Below are 19941 nucleotides of genomic sequence, written 5' to 3' on the forward strand. Positions count from 1 at the left end.
AGCACTGCCTGCAGCCCAGGGCGTGATCTGGAGACCCTGGATCGAGTCCCATGTCAGGCTCTCTGCATGGAGCCTTCTTCTCCCTCTGCCTGTGTCTCTGCCTCTCTCTCTCTCTGCATCTCTATGAATAAATAAATAATAAAATCTTAAAAAAAATAAAAAATAAAGAAGAGGGAACAAAGCTCAGAGAGAGTAAGTGACTGTTGAGGGTTTTATGGGTAGTTTTAGCAAAATGGATCACCACCTGCGTCCACACACCACTGCCTTCTTGCCTGAAGTGTGGAAAGCATAATGAGTTGCTGGCTAACAGAATAAGTGGCTGCGTGAGACCCAAAAGGTCAACAAAAGGCTTCCAAGGAGGGAGGCTGGATGACCATCAGCCATCCTGTTGAGACCCCCACCCCCTTGGAAATCTTCCTAGGGAGAGGCTGCGTGTGTACTTACCCAGCAGTTTGTACAGAAGGTTCAGGATCTCTTTCCAAGCCGTGCCACTCTCCTCCCTTGCAATCCCCGCAAAGTGTGCTACGCTGTTATAGATATTCAAGCGATCGATGCAGTTTAACACAAGGGCCAACATTCCCTGTGAAGGAGAGTTGGGGAAAAAGTGAGAGCTCCGGAAGAAGAAAGCAGGATCCTTTTATCCTTTCCCCTCTCCGTCAGTCACTTTTTAAAGCTGATCATGCTAATGTGCAAACAGATCTTCCCAGTGCCAGTTTGGGTTTTGCTTTTCTTCTTCAAAACAAATATATATTCTTATGCCCCAGAGACATTAAGGAGCATCCATTGAGTGCGGGGTGGGATAGTGGGTGTGCCCCCATGTGTCTGATTCACTCGAAGGACGTTATCAGAAGAGGGAGCATGAATGAGTCTCACAAAAGCTTCCTCTGTGTCTGGTGTGACAGGATTCTGACTCACCCAGAAACTGCCCTTGATACAGTCCCTATTTTACTGTTAAATCTCAAGTTAGTTCAAGACATTTCATTCGGATGCACAAGACAACCATGCCTTTGCCCTCCCTCTCCCCTGTCAAAAGGGTAGGATTTAAAGGCAATAAAACCAAAGTGGGTCTTAACTGCTTTTCTTCTAAATTACAATACTATGCCTCCCAGAGAAAACACCTGTGTCTAGCTGTTCTTAAGGGGATGTAGTTTCAGTAGCCTTCCAGGCATAATGTCCCCAGAGTCAGTCTGCATGGTCAGGAGATGGAGCAGGGACAGGTCTACATGCCACTAACTTGGGAAACGCCCATGGGACAAGCCCTGTCCCAGGAATGGGGACACTGCAGGACTGTGACCATGGCCTGTTACTGCCAAATCATCATGTCTGAGTTCAAAGAAGGTATGTGACGTTTCTAAGATCACACCGAGCCAGAGATAGAGTCAGAACTTAAGCCCAGGGATCCCTGGGTGGCGCAGCGGTTTGGCGCCTGCCTTTGGCTCAGGGCGTGATCCTGGAGACCCGGGATCGAGTCCCAGGTCGGGCTCCCGGTGCATGGAGCCTGCTTCTCCCTCTGCCTCTCTCTCTCTCTCTCTCTCTCTGTGACTATCATAAATAAAAAAAAAAAAAATTAAAAAAAAAAAAAAAAGAACTTAAGCCCAGGCCTCCAGAGTCCCAGGTTAGTTCTTCCTTGCATTCAGATTTCACCTCTAGTGACGCAGACGCTCAGGTTTTAAGCAAGACCTGGCTTTGTTATCTTTCAAAACTAAGGTCTTTAGTGATTTCTGATATGGTAGAACCTGAGCATTTATATTTTTCAAACAGGTTTCCTAGGTAGTTCTAACATCTTGTAAAATTTGGGAATCACAGCCAAAGCCATGCTTTAATTGTTGAGATTTACTGAGAATAGATTTGGGACCTACAGGCACACCGTGGCAGTGATGCTTTCAAATGCAGTTTGGTTAGAGTGCCAGTGTATCCTGGTAGTGTGACCACATGTGCTGGACAAGGATGGTCAGCTTCCAAATAATCCTTTCCTTCCCAGCTTCCTTTCTTCCTTGTTCTTTTGTAAATATGCACATGCAGGAGACAAAGCTGACTTGTAATCATAGGGATATTTTAGCTCTGGGAATTTATCTATTGATCCTCTCACAGAGAGAATCTCAATTTTTGATATTTTAGACTTACTTCTTCCTTAAAAAGGTTCTGTCTGTTCTTGAGTGAGCGGAGCTTGTTCTGCTTGTCTTCATGCCGCATCTCCTCCTCTGGGGGCTGAAAGTAGGCAATCAAGTCCTGTAAGGTCTGCAGGACCTCTTCTATGGGCAGAGCGATGGGGGCAGCTGTGCGATTGTTTCCACTGAAAACACAAGACAGACACGGATCAGACCTGGGCCTTTGGCAGGGACCCCGACAAGCACCCACCAGATCCGGGTTCCTACCTGCCCCACACCGGGCACAGTCACTGCTTCCTGCAGCACTCGTTGAGTGACTGACCACACACTGATGTCTGCCAGCCAACAGAGCCACAGAAAGAAATGTTGGATTCGATTTTAAAGACATTTCACAAAGAGAAATGACCCCTGGCTGTCTGCCGTACTTTTTCATTTTTTAAATAAGAGCACTTTTTAAAATAATAAACTTATTAACATGAGACACTTGGGTGGCTCAGTGGGGGAGCATCTACCTTCGGCTCAAGGCGTGACCCTGGGGTCCTGGGATCAAGTCCCACCTTGGGCTCCCCGCAGGGAGCCTGCTTCTCCCTCTGCCTATGTCTCTGCCTCTCTTTCTCTGTCTCTCATGAATAAATAAATAAAATCTTTAAAAAAATTAACTCATATTCTCTCAAACTTTCACAGGTGCCTCTTGGAATAGGTTAAACATAAGGTTGGATGGGTTTCTAGCCCAGGGTCTCTCCCTCCCCCTGTATTTCCATCTTCTCTCTTCCTTTCTTTCTCTATCTCCCATGTTTTTCATGCCTTTGCATGTGTTTTTCTCTTAAAGGTTTTCTGTGTGTGCGTGTACACCCCAGCTCCCTCTTCCGCATTTGTAAATGTCTCCTCCTGACTTCCTGTGTGCCCTTCCTCCTCTGTCTCAGCAATCTTCCCCATTTCTCTTCCTCTCTGCTTTCATATCCCCCTCTATCTCTCTTGCTCTCTATGTTGTGGTCCTTCTATCCTCAATGTGTGTTTCTGTTCCTCTGACTTGGGCATAATTTTTCAAAAAGTCTTGTAATTAAATCCTATCAATACAGAGACATCACAAACCTCCACAGATGGCAAAACAAGCCTTCATTTTCCCATGCCCTTGATGAGTATGCTGGTGAGCCTTCTGGGGAGCAAAAACTAAGAGGAGGAAAGGGGTAAATGGACCCAGCCCCTGTTAATCTGCATCACTGGCCCAGTGAGCTAAGAATTGGTTGAATGTATAAATAATGTGAGGGTTTTTCCTTGGGTCAATTTCTAAGGAATTCTCCTCTGTGTTTATAGTGTGTTTGGTTATATATTAACCTGGATACATGCTAAGAAAAGACTTATCTAGGCCTAAAGCAAAGGCTTAACAAGTCTTAAGAACACTCATGTTATGAAGTGACAATTCCAATTTTGTCTGCAAGAATGCCAAGTCCATGCAATGAGGACAGAACACCAGTGGACTCCAGGCAAGGAGCTCCTTCTCACCAGTATGTGCTCTGGCCTACGGAGGAAATGTCCTGGTCCATGCTCCAGAAATGCTCACCAATGACTATCCAAGATATTATAGGATACAAAGACTGGGAAAGAGAATGCTGTGATAACATGAGGGGAAGGTTTGGAAATACAAAACCCAGGCAAGAATGACTTCCTGATTCTAGATTCAAGTGAAAAAAAAAAAAAAAAAGAATACAGTTTCCCTAAGTCTGATCTAATTACAGAGTCCCCTCTGCCTCAACTTTTAACATTTTGAGTGTTTTAGAAACAATGACACCAGTTAAGAGTGTTTGTGTGATTAAAAAAAAAAAAGATGAAAAGATAAAAGAGGTTTGTTAGCATTTTTGTAGTTTGAAAGGGCAACCACGCAGGAGGTTGCAAATTCAAGTTATAATCATTGCCATGAACCCATGATATTTGGAGTACCTCTAAGCCACGTGTGCTTAATTTTCCACCTAGGAAATAGGAAAGGTACAATATATTATTGCCAGGGCCCTCTAGGTCTCATTTTGTTCTGTGGGTTCTCATGGTTAGATTGCTTCATCTTGTTCTTTCAAGACACCTCAATATAAGAGTTTTCCACTGGACTAAGGCAGATCCTTCCTTTCCTCAAACAGAACACATTCCGCCCACCGGCCTGGCAATGGGGACAGTGGAGAAACAGACATGACCTCTGAATGGCTTGATGATGCTCTCAGTCTCCTCTTGAGGAAGAGACCCAGATGTACCCAAGATAGGAACAAGATGGTGTCTCGATTCAAAACTAACTACGATGGTACCCAGCTCATGTCAGCCTTTTCTCATTCCCTACCTTCAGCCACTGCCCTACTATATTCTCAGATCTTTGCAAGGACTTCTTTTATTTAGTTCAAGTAAGATCTCAGGGGATTCTGAATATTTACCATACTATTACCATAACACAATTATTTATGCATTGTTTCCGTCCTAAGGTTAAACTCAAGACAGCTGGAGAGTATCTACTCGTCAGCAGGATTTCTCAGACTCCCTCACCTCCCACATCATTCACGTGTCCTATTGGACAGCTCCCAGCAACTGACCAGAGGACAATGAGACAGCACACGCAAACTTTAACCTTTCTTCTTCATTGTTCTTTCTTTTCCTTCCCTATTCATTTAACTTTAATTTGCTTTCCCAGAAGGCCAACCCCCTCCTTCTGGTTTCCACTGTACACAGCATGTTCTGTTGGCTCCTCAAGAAATATAGGAGATGAAAATCTACTTATAAATTATTTTTCTTTTAGCCTTCACTTCCCAGCTCTTGTAAACTTCTACTATGGATTTTGCAGCCCACATCCATGCTGCACGGGTTTATTTTTCAATAGTCCTCCTTTCTTCTAAAACAACTTGTGGCTTGGAGAATCAAGAACTCCCTCACTGATGGGGGAACATCCTGAACAGTTGAGTAAGGAGCTCAGGAAACCCTCTCTCCCACAAAATAATGATAGAATTGGGCAAAACCATCAAGAACAATTGTTTTAGGACTCTGGAAACTGACCAAAGGCATACAATAAACTGAGAAATAATTTTTTTCAAAAAATTTTTTAGTAATGAGCCTTGGTAAAAACAGTAGGAGTCCATGGTGTTTCAGTCTAAAGCTGTTCTCATGCCTTCCTCCAGCTTTAGAACAAAGAAATTTTAATAAGGTGGGGCAGACCATAAGTTAGGCCACACACATGTTCAGGAAGGACTGGAGAGGAACCTAACTATCCACTCATCTCTGGCTGAATGTGAGGTTTTGTGCAAGCAGAAAGCAAAATCCAAGATAAACACTTGTAAGAAATACTTATAAGGCAAGCAAGTATGCCTGACAAGAAATACTAAGGGAAGTCCTTTGGGCTGACAGAAAATGATGCCAGATATAACCAGAATTCACATGTAGGAATGAAGAATACTGGTAATTATGTAGGTAAATATAAAATATGGTATAAATATATTCATTTCTCTTTTGTGATTATATTTTAAAAACCCAAATGGAAAAGAAAATAATTGTAAAACTGTATTGCCGGGATTTTAACAAAGGAGGATATAATATACACGGCAATATTATCAGAAGGAGGAAGGTGAGAATAGAATATCGGAGCAAAATTGCTTTACTTGTTAAGTTAGTATTAATTTGAGGTAGAGTCACAGGTTAAATACATACTGAGTTTCCCAGAGCAACCACTAAGAATATAACTCAAAAAAGTAGTGAAAAAAAAAAAACCAACCAAATATCTCAGCAAAGGAATTAAAATAGTAGACTAGAAAATATCTAACAAGAAATAAGGCAATAAAAGAGGAAGAAACAAAAAGAACATGAGATATATAAAAATCAGATAGCAACATGGCAGACATAAATGTAACAATTTAAATAATTACATTATCCATAAATGGATTACATGCACCAATAAAAGGAGGAGACTATCAGAATCTTCTTTAGAATAAAAGATTCAATGTATGCTCTCTATAGGAAATCCTGTATAGATCCAAGGACACAAACAGGTTGTAAACAAAAGGAGTGAAGAACTTATACCATGCCAACAGTAACCATAATCTGCCATGTGAGACCTCTGGAGTGGCTCTACAAAATAGACTTGAAGATAAAAAAATGTTCATAGGGAAAAAAGGGAAACATTTTCTAATTATAAAATAGTTGGTTTATCAGGAAGATATATTTATTAGGAACATATAGCCACCCAACAACAGACACCAAAAATAAATGAAACAAAAGTTGAGAGAACTAAAGGAGAAACAGGAAATCCAACCTAATGGTGAGAGATTAAACTGAGATTATTTCTCAGTTAATGTAATGTCTTCTAATGTAACTATGTCAATAAAGGGCAAAATCATATGATGATCTCAATAGACAAAGAAAAAGAATTTGCCAAAATCTAACACATTCAAGATAAAAGAAACCTCTTACTCAACCCAATAAAGGGCAACTATAAAAACCCTAGAGTGAACATCATTTTTATAACCCAAGAAGGAATATTTTCCCACTAAGATCAGGAACAAGACAAGGGTGTCTGTTCTTTCCACTTTGATTTCTCATTATAGTGGATGTTCTAGCCACTGAAATCACTGAGGGGGGCAGAGAAGAAAGGGCATCCATATTGGAAAGGCAAAAAAATAAAACTTTGTTTATTCACAGATGATATGATCCTGTATGTACATAAAGAATCTACACCAAAAAAAAAACCAACAACAATCCACTAGAATAAAAATTTTTGGTTAAATCACAGGATGCATGATTGATATTTAAAAAGCTCAATTTCTATTCCTTCAGCATTATGCATGCAGTGAACAATCTGAAAAGAAATTAAGAAAACAATTCCATTTGTAGTGGCATCAAAAATACTTAGGAATCGATTTTACAGAAGAAGTCTAAGACTTAAATCCTGAAACTGTAATATCTTGCTGAAAGGAATTCAAAAAGAGTAAATAAATGCAGAGATATTACATATTCATGAATTAGAAGATTCAGTATAATAAGATAAAAGTTCTCCCCCCAAATTGATCTAAAGGTTCATGCATTCTCTATCAATATCCTGGCAGGCTGTTTTGCAAAAATTGACAAATTCACCCTAAAATTTATATGTGAATTCAAAGGACCTAGAAAAGCCAAAATAATTGAGAAAAAGTACAAAACTAAAGGATTCACTCTATCTGATAACAATACTTACAAAGTTATGTTCATCAGGACAGTGTTGTTTGGTATAATGACAGGTAGATAAGCTGGTGGAATAGAATTGAGGGTCCAGAAATAAACACTTAAATTTATGGTCACTTGACTTTTGACAGAGATGTCAGGGCAATGTGATGGGGAAAAGGACAGCCTTCCCACAAATCGTGCTGGAACACTGAGGTATCTATATGATCCATTAAAAAAATTTTCAATTATTAGACCATATCCAAAAATTGCTTCAACATGGATCACAGACCCAATGCAAGAGTTTGAATTCTACAACTTTCAGAAGAAACACAGGACAAAGTCTCGGTGACTCTGTGTTGGGCAAGAGTTCTTAGGACACCCGAAGGCACAATCCAGAAACAAAAGTTATATTAAATTAGACTTCACCAAAATGAAAACTCCTGTGCTTCAAAATACATCAAGGAAATGAGAAGAGCCATGAACTTAGAGAAAATATCTGCAAATCATGAATCAATGAAAAACTTGCAACCAGAAGATACAAAGAACTGTTAAACTTCAGTGTGAAGACAAACCATCCAACTAAAAAAAAAACAACAAAAAAACCAACCAGGCAAAAGCCTTGATTACATTTGACTAAAGAAGATATATGAATAGCTAATAAGCACATGAAAAGATGTTCAAAATCATTAGTCATTTTGGAAATGCAAATTCAAACCATAACAGCATACCACTTCATAACCACTAGTGTGTCTACAATCAAAAGTCAGACAATAGGGATGTGGAGAAATTAGAACTTTATGTATTTCTGAGTGGAATGCAAAATGGCATATCTTCTTTGGAAAGCAGGTTTTCAGTTTCTTAAAAAATTAAGCATACCTAAATGTCCAGTGGTGGATGAGTGGATAAACAAAATGTGGTATTTATATACACTGAAAGGTTACTCAACCTTAGAAAGAAATGAAATTATGACACATGCTACAATATAAGTGAGCCTTGAACTAAGCAAGGCGCAAAAAGACAAATTTTATATGATTCCAGTTAAGTTAGTCAAATAATATTTATCAGGGGCTGGGGTGGAGGTGGAGAAGAATGAGGAGTTATTGGTTAATGGGTATGGAATTTCTGTTTGAAATGATATAAAATTTCTGGAGATGGGTAGTGGCAAATCTGAATTCAGTTAACATCACTAAATAGTACACTTAAAAATGGTTAAAATGGTAAATGCTATGCTTTGTGTATTTTATCATAAAAATATAAAAATGTTAAACAAGGGATCCCTGGGTGGCGCAGCGGTTTTGCGCCTGCCTTTGGCCCAGGGCGCGATCCTGGAGACCCGGGATCGAATCCCACATCGGGCTCCCGGTGCATGGAGCCTGCTTCTCCCTCTGCCTATGTCTCTGCCTCTCTCTCTTTCTCTCTCTGTGACTATCATAAAAAAAAAATCTTTTAAAAAAATGTTAAACAAATTACATATGACTTTGCAATCCCACTTCCTGGTATTTATCCAAGACAAATTGAAAAATACAGATCCAAAGATTTTTACACAAATATTATGGAAACCAATACTGATAAAAAGCAAAAATAGAAAAAGCCCGTGGTTCCTCTACTGACAAACAGAATGTGAGGTGTATCTATACTTATCTCTCTCTCTAGACAGATCTCTCTCTATAAGCACATGTGCACACACACACACATATATACAATTATATATATACACATATGTGTATGTGTACATGAGATATTCATACACACACTTCTGCAATAAAAAGGAACAGAACCCCATTACATGGGGGATGAACCTCAAAAATGTTATGCAAAGGGAAAAGGACAGGATCAAAAGGCAATATATTGTATAAATTAACTTATAAATGTATTAAATCGGGACCAAAGCCAGATGATTGGTTGCCTAAGGCTGGGGGTGGAAACTAATATATACTGCCATAGGCATAAGGAATCTTTTTGGGTGATAGAAATGTTTTAAAAGTGAATTATGGTGATGGTTGCACAGCTCGGTAAACTTATTAAAATTCACTGAGTTCCACACTTAAAAAGGAAGAATTCTACGATATGTAAATTATAACCCAATAAAGCTGTTTAAAAATGATTTTCCTACTGTCAGGTATGTAACTCCCACTGACTTTCTAAAGTAATAGCTTTATTAAAATATAATTCACATATTACACAATCATCTATTTAAAGGGTACGATTCAGTGGCTTAATGGTTTGAGTATATTCATAGTTTTGTAACCATCGCCTTAATTAATTTTAGAACTTTCTCATCAGCTTCCATCAAAACCGCATACCCATTAGCAGTCACTCCCCCTGCCCACTACAACCACTGTAGCTCTAGGCAACCACTGATCTACATATTGTCTCTATAGAACAACTTATTCCGGATATTTAATATAAGTAGAATCCTACCATAAACAGCACATATCAGTACTTCATTCGTTTTTATGGACAAGTAATACTCCATTGTATGAATATGGCACATTTTAGTAATCATCAGCTGGTCATTCGGGTTGTTACCACTTTTTGGCTATTATGAAGAATGCCATTTTGAACATTTGTACACAAGTTTTTGAGTAGACCTGATTCATATCTTTTAGGTATATAACCTAGGAGTGAAACTGTTGGGTCATATGGTAACACTATGTTTGACTTTTTGAGGAATTTCCAGGTGGTATTCCAAAATGGCTGCAACATTTTACATTCCCACCAACAGTGTATGAGGGTTCCAACTTCTTCACATCCTGTCTCACACTTAAGTCTTTTTAATTATAGCCATCCTAGTGGGAGTACAGTGTTCCCTCACTGTAGTTTAGATTTGCATTTTCCTCATGGCTAATGGCACTGACCATCTTTTCATATGCTTATTGGCTATTTGAGTATTTTTGGAGAAATGTCTATTCAGATCTTTGCCCATTTTTTAAATTGGTCCATATGTCTTTTTAAGGTTGAGTTGTAAGAACTCTTTATTCTAGATACAAGTCCCTTATCAGATATATGACCTGAAATATTCTTTCCCATTATGTAGTTTTTTTTTTACTTTCTTGATGGTGCCTTTGTGGCAAAAAAAGTTTTTTTAATTTTTATCTAGTCCAGTTTGTTTATTAAAAGATTTTATTTATTTATTCATGAGAGACACACAGAGAGGCAGAGACACAGGCAGAGGTAGAAGCAGTCTCCATGCAGGGCGCCTGACATGGCACTTGATCCCGGGTCTCCAAGATCACGCTCTGGGCTGAAGGTGGCGCTAAAATGCTGAGCCACCCAGGCTGCCTGATCAAGTCCAGTTTATATGCTTTTTGTTGCTTCTGTTTTTGGTGTCATATTGAAGAGACCATTGCCTAAGCCAACATCATAAAAATATAAGCCTATGTTTGCTTCTCCTGGTTTTTATAGTTTTAGGTCTTACAATGAGGTCCTTTGATCCACTTTGAATTAATTTTTGTATATGTATGAAGCAGGGACCACTAACTTTAAAGTAAGACACATGGGCAAGGTTTTAGAGAACTGAGAGGCAAATAAATAAAGCTATCCAACCTCTAGGGTAATGGTTCTGGCAATAGTCCAGACTTCATGAAAAATTCATGTTTGCACATAGCTATCTTTTCTTCATATACAAAGCTATTTATTCTAATATCCTTTCTCTGAAGAAGGGGAGCAGGTTTGGACATGATGTGACATAGAAAGGAGGAAGTACTTTGTTTAGGGATCACAGGAAGCCAGTGGAATGACTGACTCACAGGCCTTGGTTCCATTCTGTGGTAGTAATACCTCATTGTCTACTTTCCTTTCTCTGTTTTGGTAATGGGATGCCCTCAGTGGTACTGGGAACACAGCTTACCAATCAGAGGTTATAGCTCTCAATCTCTCTGCAGCTAGGTATAGTCATGTGATTGGTTGTAGCTAGTAGAGTACAAGAACAAGTGACCTACTTCTAGGTCATATCTTTAAAAAAAAATTGCTTGCCTTCTATCACTTCCTATTTCTTCCCTGTATCAACCCACCCCCCTACCCACCATTTTTTTTGTTTGTTTCTCCAGTAAAGACCTGAGAAATGGTGCTAGTACAAGCTACTTTTGATTATATAGATGAAGAAAACATACAGTGGTGTCAGTGAGTTGAATATTAGAATCCCCTGGGGAGGTTTAATTAAAACCTGATGTTTGAATCCTACCACAGGGATTCTAGAGATCTCTTTTTTAAAGCTTTTTTTCTTTAAAGGTTTATTTATTTGAAAGAGAGAGAGAGAGAGAGAGCACGTATGAGTGAGAGCAGGGGTAGGAGTGCAGAGGGAAAGAATCTCAAGCAGACTCCACATTGAGCTCCAGTCTCACAACCCTGAGGATCATGACCTGAGCTGAAATCAAGAGTGGATGCTTAACCAACTGAGCCACCCAGGCACCTCCCCAACCACAGAAATTCTAATGCAATTGGTATGAGATGGCATTTAGGCATCAGGGTGTTGAAAGCTCTCCAGACGAGTCTAACATATGGCCCAAGGTAAGACCTCTATTCCAGGACAATGGTTTGTCAATTTTCACATGCTTCAGAATCAACTGGAGCACCTATCAAAACACAATTTCCTGCAGTCTTACTTCCCAGATGTCTGATTAGGTCTGAGGTGAAGCCTGAGGATGTGCATTTTTAACAGGTTCCCAGGTGATGCTGCTGTGCTGGCCCACAGATACCCTTTAAGAAACTGTAGATCTCAGAGCAGCAAGATAGAAGGAACCTGAGCCTCAGCAGCCTGACCTTGCCTACCCTATACTTTTACTAAGAAGAGAAATAAATGTATCTGGAACTGCAACAGCAACTTAGCCTATACCCTAACTAACACATTGCTTAGATCACAGTATTCCAACAGGAAAAGTAAAGGTTTAAAAAACGTTTCTCATTTCATGCAAATTCACACACACAATTTAAGCCCCCTGGCTTTAGAGATATTTTCCTACAAAAGAAGGATGGCTTGGAACACTGCACTGTTTACAACAGAATCCATCTCTCATGGTAATTGGTGAACACAATCCAAGGGGTTCTGCTTTGGCAGCATTATTTAGGCATTGAGGGGATTATGATCCAAGCAGGCAGTTCAGTTACTTTTCCCATTTAAGTCCCAGCCATAGGTGGGTCACCCAAGGCTTTTAACACAAATCCACTTGGATCAAAACCATAGCAACCATTCTGAATGATGTAGAAAGCTTTTCTAAAGAGCACAAAATAGCACAAAGGGTATAGATCCAGTTCTCCCCTCTTCACATACTAGTACAAAGGGGATTTAAAGTGCTTCAGGCACTGTTCACTTAATTTTTGGGAGGAGATCTTGGGTATTTGATGACATCAAACTGAGCCCCAATGGGGCTTCAGCACTTGTTGGGCAAAGGGTGAAGCTGGTAGGAGGTCATTTACTGAGAAATAAGATTCAGTCTCAAGCTTCTCTGTGGTAAAACTCTTTGCCGGTTTTTCATAATTTCCTGAAAACTTACGGTATTAAAAGGGGGCGGGTAGGTGGTATTGGATGGCTGCAGAGTAGAAACTAACAGATAACGGGAAGGAGGCTCTGTACCTTACAAACTGGCTGAATAAGGCTGTGGTGTTCCGGATGATCCGAGCAGCCTGGGACTCCTCACGTTGGCATCTCTGCAGTGTTAACCCATCATCCATGTGGCCTTCCTGATGGAGAATGACCTACCCACAGAGCAAAGGACACCAGGCCCAGTTACACGTTACTCCATAGCTGGACAATCAACATTTCTTGCAGTATTTTCCTCATCCCTCGTATTCCTTCTCCCCAACTGGGTTTCCCTGCGTCTGCTTGAAAATGGGACATTAACAAAGTTATTTCGCCCATACTCCTTACTACTGACATATGAATCATTCCTGAGACACAGTGCTTTGATGAAGGTAAAATTTTATGTGCCTCCGTGGTATGAGTTACAGTAAATTCCTTAGGCTTAGATGGCCAATTTGAAAAGGTAAAAACATATAACAGATTTTTCTCTTGAAATGAATGCAAAACTTTACCCTTGGAAATGGAAAAAGTCACTTTTTTTAGAGCCTTTTACCTCTAGAGATAAATTGAGGGAAAAAAGCAAGTTAAAGAAAAACCCTCCACTGGGATCAGGCTTGGATTCCTCTCCTAAAGGACAGCTACTGTTGACCGTAGAACTGAGGAAGCAGCTCAATGTAGTAATTTACTTCTTATGGAAGCTAAGGAGGGCCTTGGAAGGCACCGGTTGTAGTTGATGTGAGTTCTAGTCCTACTCTGTGACTTCCCAGCTGTGTGATCTCAAGCAAGTTTGTTAACTTCTCTTTGCTTCACCTTCACCATCAAATGGAACTGTAGGGTCGTTTCGAGGATTAAATGATTTACATATAAATTACGTACCATGTTTCCCAGAATCTAGGAGCTCCTCAGTGAATGTGTTATTAAAAGGTAGTATATTACTGATCTCAAATCAGTCATTTAAAAGCTAAGAATGCATACTGATCACATCACAAAGTGACATCAAGATACAATTTTTCAGTAGGGCTAGCTGCTTTGGATACGGAGGTCAGTTTTTTTTTGTTTTTTTTTTCCCCCTTGAAAGGGTCAAGTGCATGTGGATATTAACTGGGATGGCTTGAATCTAGTTTAAGTTAGAGTTAAATCCCTATTCAAGTGCCTGATATGATTCTCTCTTGAGGTGAGTTAAGTGAAGAGAAGACCATCTGTAGGTCCTGGGGTGTTGGGTGGGAATCAATGACATAAAACATGTAGCTCCAGCAAATATGTTTAGAAAAAGGGTTTCTGGTCTTTCTAGATTTTAGCTCGAAGAAACTTCTTTTCCTTTCCACATAAAAATCTCTTACTATTTATTCTTCTGAAATTGTGTCCTAATATAATGAATTCATAAAGGAAGTAGAATACTGGCTTGCAAAAGTTTATATTCAGTTTTGATAAAAGGCCTTGTACCCCATCTGCATGTTGTAGCTTAAGTGTTAGCCAAGGACACTCCTCGTATTGGATTCATCAGCTGTTTCAGAACCATTGTGTCAGAACTTCTCAGCAACTGTTTAACAACGGTGCACTGAACATTGCCACTAGGTTTACTTTGGCCTCAGTCCCAGTGTTTGGGTCCCTAAAGACCAAAATCCTTAGATTTTGCTTGTTCAGATAACACATTCAAACTGGTCAGCCAAACACGAAAGTAATGACAAATGGGGGGAATGCAGCTATTAGAACACTGTTATTATGTACCCTATTGATCACTGCAGCCCACTTCTTTTTCTTTTGGAGGATTTCCATAATTAAAGAGAAAACAGCAGAATCCCAAGATGGGAATGGGAAAGAAGACGCTTCCTTTAAAGTGAGCTATAATTAGGTTTTTCACGGTGTTTATTTTCCATTGGTTTTTCTAGGTTCCTGTTTTGTTTTATAAAATCCTTAATATATATTTGAAAATCCTTTTTATTTTTAGAAAGAAACTTAACCTGCTCCTCACAAAATAGAGCAGGGCAGCCCTGTCAGGGGCCGGACATCATGACATCATTTAGGGTTTCCAAAAGGACCTTCCAAATTCACATGCACATTGCAGTTGTTAAATGAATATACAGACTATGGTCCTGGAAGAGAAAGGCAGGGAAATGGGAAACTACAATTATGAAGAGTAGAGAGAAAATAAATAACAAGCTACACTGACTACATTAGATAAACCCAATCCCTTCATCTATAAACAATGATCAAAACTGGATAAAATACCAAAAAACAAACACACCAAAACCAAAAGCATGTGAAGGCTTTAAAAACCAGGGCACCCAGGACAAGAATGGTAAAGATCCCAGCTAGAATGTGAGTGTACTACATGAACCACACCTTGGTCTCCACTTGCCCCTGAGCATATTTACTGAGTTACAGCACCAAGGAATAAAGTTTTGTGTTTGCTTCATTGGGCTGGAGAGACAGATGAGAGATAAGGTCAGCCAGCGTTTCCGGGACAAATGGGGCTTAGGTTCTTGAGCAGAGGAAACTGTAGAAACATGAACCAGAAATTCTATGCAGTTTCCCCTTAAGCTGACCAAGAGTGGGCTGTGAAGCCAGGATAGCAAACAGAAAGCCTACAATGCTTCTCTGGTGGAGCAATGCAGCAATGTCAAGAGCATGAGAGTCCTAGGGAGGCCAAGGTTAGGGTTTAAGGTCCCTCAGGTTGAAACAGCCCTTGAAAATTTAATAGGCTTTCAGTTAAATCCCAAAGATGGGATTAAATCCCAAAGGGGCTCTACTCCAGGAGTATGAACTACTCCTGGAAATAAGGGCAACCTGAAGATAGATGCCGAAAACCCAACTATCCTACTGGCATATCAAAAGAAAATTAAATCCTCTGTAGAGTACAATAATATCATCCAGAGTGTCATAGTTTTTCATAGTTATGAAGGTAATAATGACATTTAAAGAGGTGAAATTTGTGGATCTTGGCTCTAACTCTGGATGGGAGGAGACACACTAAAATGACCTTGTCAATGATGCCCTGGTTGTCGAAGTCTTCAATGTTTTTTTTGTTTGTTTGTTTGGTATTTTATCCAGTTTTGATTATTGCTTATAGAGGAAAGGATTGGGTTCATCTAATCTAGTCAGTGTAGCTTGTTATTTATTTTCTCTCTACTCTTCACAATTTTAGTTTCCCATTTCTGGATACTTTCCTGGTATGTTTTACTTCATACAAAAGTAAGACACTGCCTTATTGTTTGCTCCCAACATCCATTCTTACTAATAGCTAGTACTTTCCATCACTTTCATAGTAGGCTGATAAACCAAGCTACAGTGTACAATGGCTTCTAGAACCCCATTCTAGGCTGCCTTGACTACCATACTGGTAGAGTTTTTCCAAGAAAAACCATGCCCCTGGCATCCATTTTCTGATTCCTGCCAAAAGAAACTCTATTACAGCAACTTTCTGATGAAAAGACATTGTGTGTATCCAAGCCAGTTTCTCACTGCAGCCACCTGTGACGGACCTCAACTCAGAGTATACTCTCTGTAGATATAGCATCAATGCACAGTATCTCCTCTTTCTGCATGTTGGTTCCTGTGGGCTTGTCATGCAATCTGCATTTTCTCTGTAGCAATTCTATTTAGTCTCTATATTATGAAAATCACAAAGTAACTCGATTATCACTTAAATAAAGAGACAATGGTGTGAATAATCCAACGGTATGCCACTTCACATTTTAAAGTGTGTTGAATGCTACCCCCTCCTCACAGATTTGCCATGTATTTAACTTTTTTTTTTTGTACTGAACACTGGGTCAAAACAACTAATTAGGCAGTACAATCTGTCACAGAGTAATTCTTCAGAATAGCAAAAATAGTAAGAAGTAAATCTACATCATGTTTGCCTGGTTCTCATAATCACTTTCCTTGCCTAGTTGCTTCTAGTTCAGTATAAAACAATTCTGGGCACACTTTCTGACTCCCACCTTTCTCTTCAGAGGTCCAAGGCGGGGGTTCTTGGCATCTTGTGCTTTGTAGGTCACCCACAGACCACTGGCCATATGCTGGACAAAGCAGATGGAATCTCCATACTTGATTTCTGGAACACCCATGCCTTCTATATCTCGTTTGTGACTGGAATCCAATTTCTCCTTGATTTCCTATTTCACAGAAAATGAAACACAGGCATGTCTGATTAAATAGAAATGCAATATACACAACAAATCACCTATGCAGAATTTGTAAGCCACAGAGCCCACTACCAAAATCTTCATGATATGCCTGTCCAAACCAGGATTTCGGAAAGACTTGTTTCCCTTATCTGCTGTTAACTGTAAAGTCAATGGATTCCAAGGTTCAGCCACTTTAATAATTGCTTAAATCCATGGGGAAGGGAGGCAGCTGGTAGTATTTCTTTTTAATTCTGATATGTATCCATTATATTTTCTATTTTCCTCATCCTTACTTAGGCCCCTTAATAATAATCAACACTTTACTGGGCAATTACCTTATTTCTCAAGTTGTATCTTCCGTAATTTTAAAGCTTATCTGATATAAATTCTCTGACTCAAGGCTAAAAATGTGTCTGTTAACATCATATAAATGCCTTTTACAGGAATCGGCAGAAAAAGCCAACCCATGGATCAGGTAAGGGTCACTGTCCCACAGATGTAATGGGGTAATCAGTGTACCTTTCTTTCACGGCCTCCTCAGGTGTGTGCTGAAATCAGTGGTTTTCATTCTTCAATGGCTACTGTTTTGCTACACCTTTCCTCCAGGATGGAAAAAGGAGTTACTGTGCGTGTGGGGTGTCCACTTGGGGAGAGGCTGAGGTGCCTGGCACAGAGTGAGTCAGGAAGCCAACCTGGGGTGCACAGTAACCCTGTCCTCTCCTCATTAATCAGGGCCTCTGATTCCTTTTATTCCACTTCCATTTCTTCTCTACATCTTGCATTAAGTTGCTCATTTGTAAGTGCTATTAGCTAGACAGCATTTTGAATTTTTTACAGAATAAAAAATGTAGCATGCTGTTTCCTCTGCTTTTGACCATTTTACTCTCCTGATGATAGAGCAACAGCAGCACACGTACTGAACTCTTACCATGGGCAAGGCAGTGTTCTAAGTTCTTTACATGTGTCAACTTTTCATAACAGCTTTGTGTGTAGCTGAAATACTATCCCAGTTTTTCAGAGGAAAAATGAAGATATAGAGAGATGAGAAATTTGCCTGAGGTCGCTTAAGAACTAGTGAAAGAGCTAAGATTTTAACCAGGAAGTCCAGCTCTAGAGACCATGTTCTTCCACACTGCTCTAAACTCCTACTCAACCTTCAACACCCAGTTCAGAGGCCACCTTCTCTGTGAGGGCAGAGTAATCTTTCCTGCTGTACTTCCCCAGCACACTCATTCCTTCACTGAGTACTTAACACATCAGACCATAAATGTGTTCATTTAAGGACATTCCCCTTTTGCCACGCTACAAAAGAATCAAGGGCATGGCCAGATTTCAATTACTTTTGGTTTCCTGATTCAGAGAATCCAGGGCCTTTCAATCACGTAATAAACATATGTATGTATATATATATACACATATATGTGCATACATACATATGTACATATGTATATATATGTAATTTTCTCTATCAAATATATTTTTCTTTTTTTAAAAAAGATTTTATTTATTTATTTATTTATTTATGAAAGACACAGAAAGAGGCAGAGACACAAGCAGAGGGAGAAGCAGGCTCCATGCAGGAAGCCTGATGTGGGACTCAATCTTGGGACTCCAGGAACATGTCCTGAGCCAAAGGCAGATGCTCAACCACTGAGACACCCAGGCGTCCCTCAAATATATTTTTCATTTCAGTTCTGAATTCTTTTCCTCCAAACCTTCAAAATAGCAAAGTTAATTATTTTGTGCACATTTACAGGATCATCTTGAGCAATGTTAATACTTTACAAGAAAATTCTTATTTATTTATTTATTTATCTTTAAAGATTTATTTATTTATATATTCATGATAGACATGGAGAGATTGAGAGAGGCAGAGACACAGGCAGAGGGAGAAGCAGGCCCCATGCCAGGAGCCCAATGCGGGACTCGGTCCTGGGACTCCAGGATCGTGCCCTGGGCCAAAGGCAGGCGCTAAACCGCTGAGCCACCAAGGGATCCGAAAATTCTTATTGTAAATGTGTGTTGAAACACTGACTGGATTTTTAAATATGATATTTCTCAAAATGAACATTTCTAAAGGAACTTATCTTTGATTTTAAGACAAAAGCCAATGGGAAATAGAATTTTATATATTGGGACTTCTTTATAGGCAGGTGGTCAAGAATGCATTCATTTCTCAAAACAATTCACAAGTGTTCATTTCAAAAATATCCTTAGTTCTGAAGACACTTAAGCTGGTAACAGGACTTAATATATGCCAAAGTTCTCCTCTCCAGCCTGTTCTCTAAACCACTAGCAATGCAGCATAAGAATACACATTACAACTGTTAAATATGAATAATTACACTGATTGCCAAGAGCTCACAGTTAAAATAGTGCATGTTCCCAAATTGTCAATGACTATATTTACTTCATTTTCTCAATTTTGTTTATTTAAATATGACTTTGCTAAAACAAGAGAAATACTAGGATCTATTTTTCTAGTGCCTGAAATCAATGGATCATTACTGTTTATAGAATGGGGCATTTCTTGATGTCTTTGCTTTTACAAAACAGCATGCACCCCCAAAGTTCTATGTTGGTCACTGCAGTGGCACTTTTTTTTAAAGATTTTATTTATTTATTAATGAGAGACAGAGAGAGAGATTGAGAGAGCGAGCAAGAGCAGCAGAGAGAGAAGCAGGCTCCATGCAGGGAGCCTGACTTGATCCCGCGTCTCCAGGATCAGGTCCTGGGCTGAAGGCAGTGCTAAACCGCTGAGCCACCTGGGCTGCCCTGCAGTGGCACTTCTAATTAAAGAGAAAAACAGGAGCAACACCAGAAATTAAGACATGGAGACAAACTGACACTAAAGCCAACTCAACCCAAACTTAAACACCACCAAGGATCTACTAAGGAAATGAGAGTGGACCATATGGAGAAGCCTGATTCAGCCGATAGCAGGTTGGTAAGCTTCTGACTTGAGCATGCATAAACGCTTCCCTCCCTATGTTCAAGTGTATATGGCACCATATGCACGTAC

The 19941-nt window shown here is 39.7% G+C and overlaps 1 protein-coding gene across 1 annotated transcript in view; it reads right to left on the minus strand.

The window, feature by feature from the left end:
- Nucleotides 1–19941, minus strand: part of RYR3 (ryanodine receptor 3) — a 507628-nt gene that overhangs the window by 234163 nt on the left and 253524 nt on the right. The window contains exons 11-14 of the mRNA XM_055316631.1: nt 16734–16907; nt 12844–12965; nt 2125–2293; nt 445–580 (exon numbers count right to left, since the gene is read on the minus strand). Of these exons, the coding sequence (XP_055172606.1) occupies nt 445–580; nt 2125–2293; nt 12844–12965; nt 16734–16907 (601 nt within the window). The remainder of the gene's footprint in view (nt 1–444; nt 581–2124; nt 2294–12843; nt 12966–16733; nt 16908–19941) is intronic.

Source organism: Nyctereutes procyonoides, unplaced genomic scaffold (assembly GCF_905146905.1).
Source record: "Nyctereutes procyonoides isolate TBG_1078 unplaced genomic scaffold, NYPRO_anot_genome, whole genome shotgun sequence".
Taxonomy (NCBI): domain Eukaryota; kingdom Metazoa; phylum Chordata; class Mammalia; order Carnivora; family Canidae; genus Nyctereutes; species Nyctereutes procyonoides.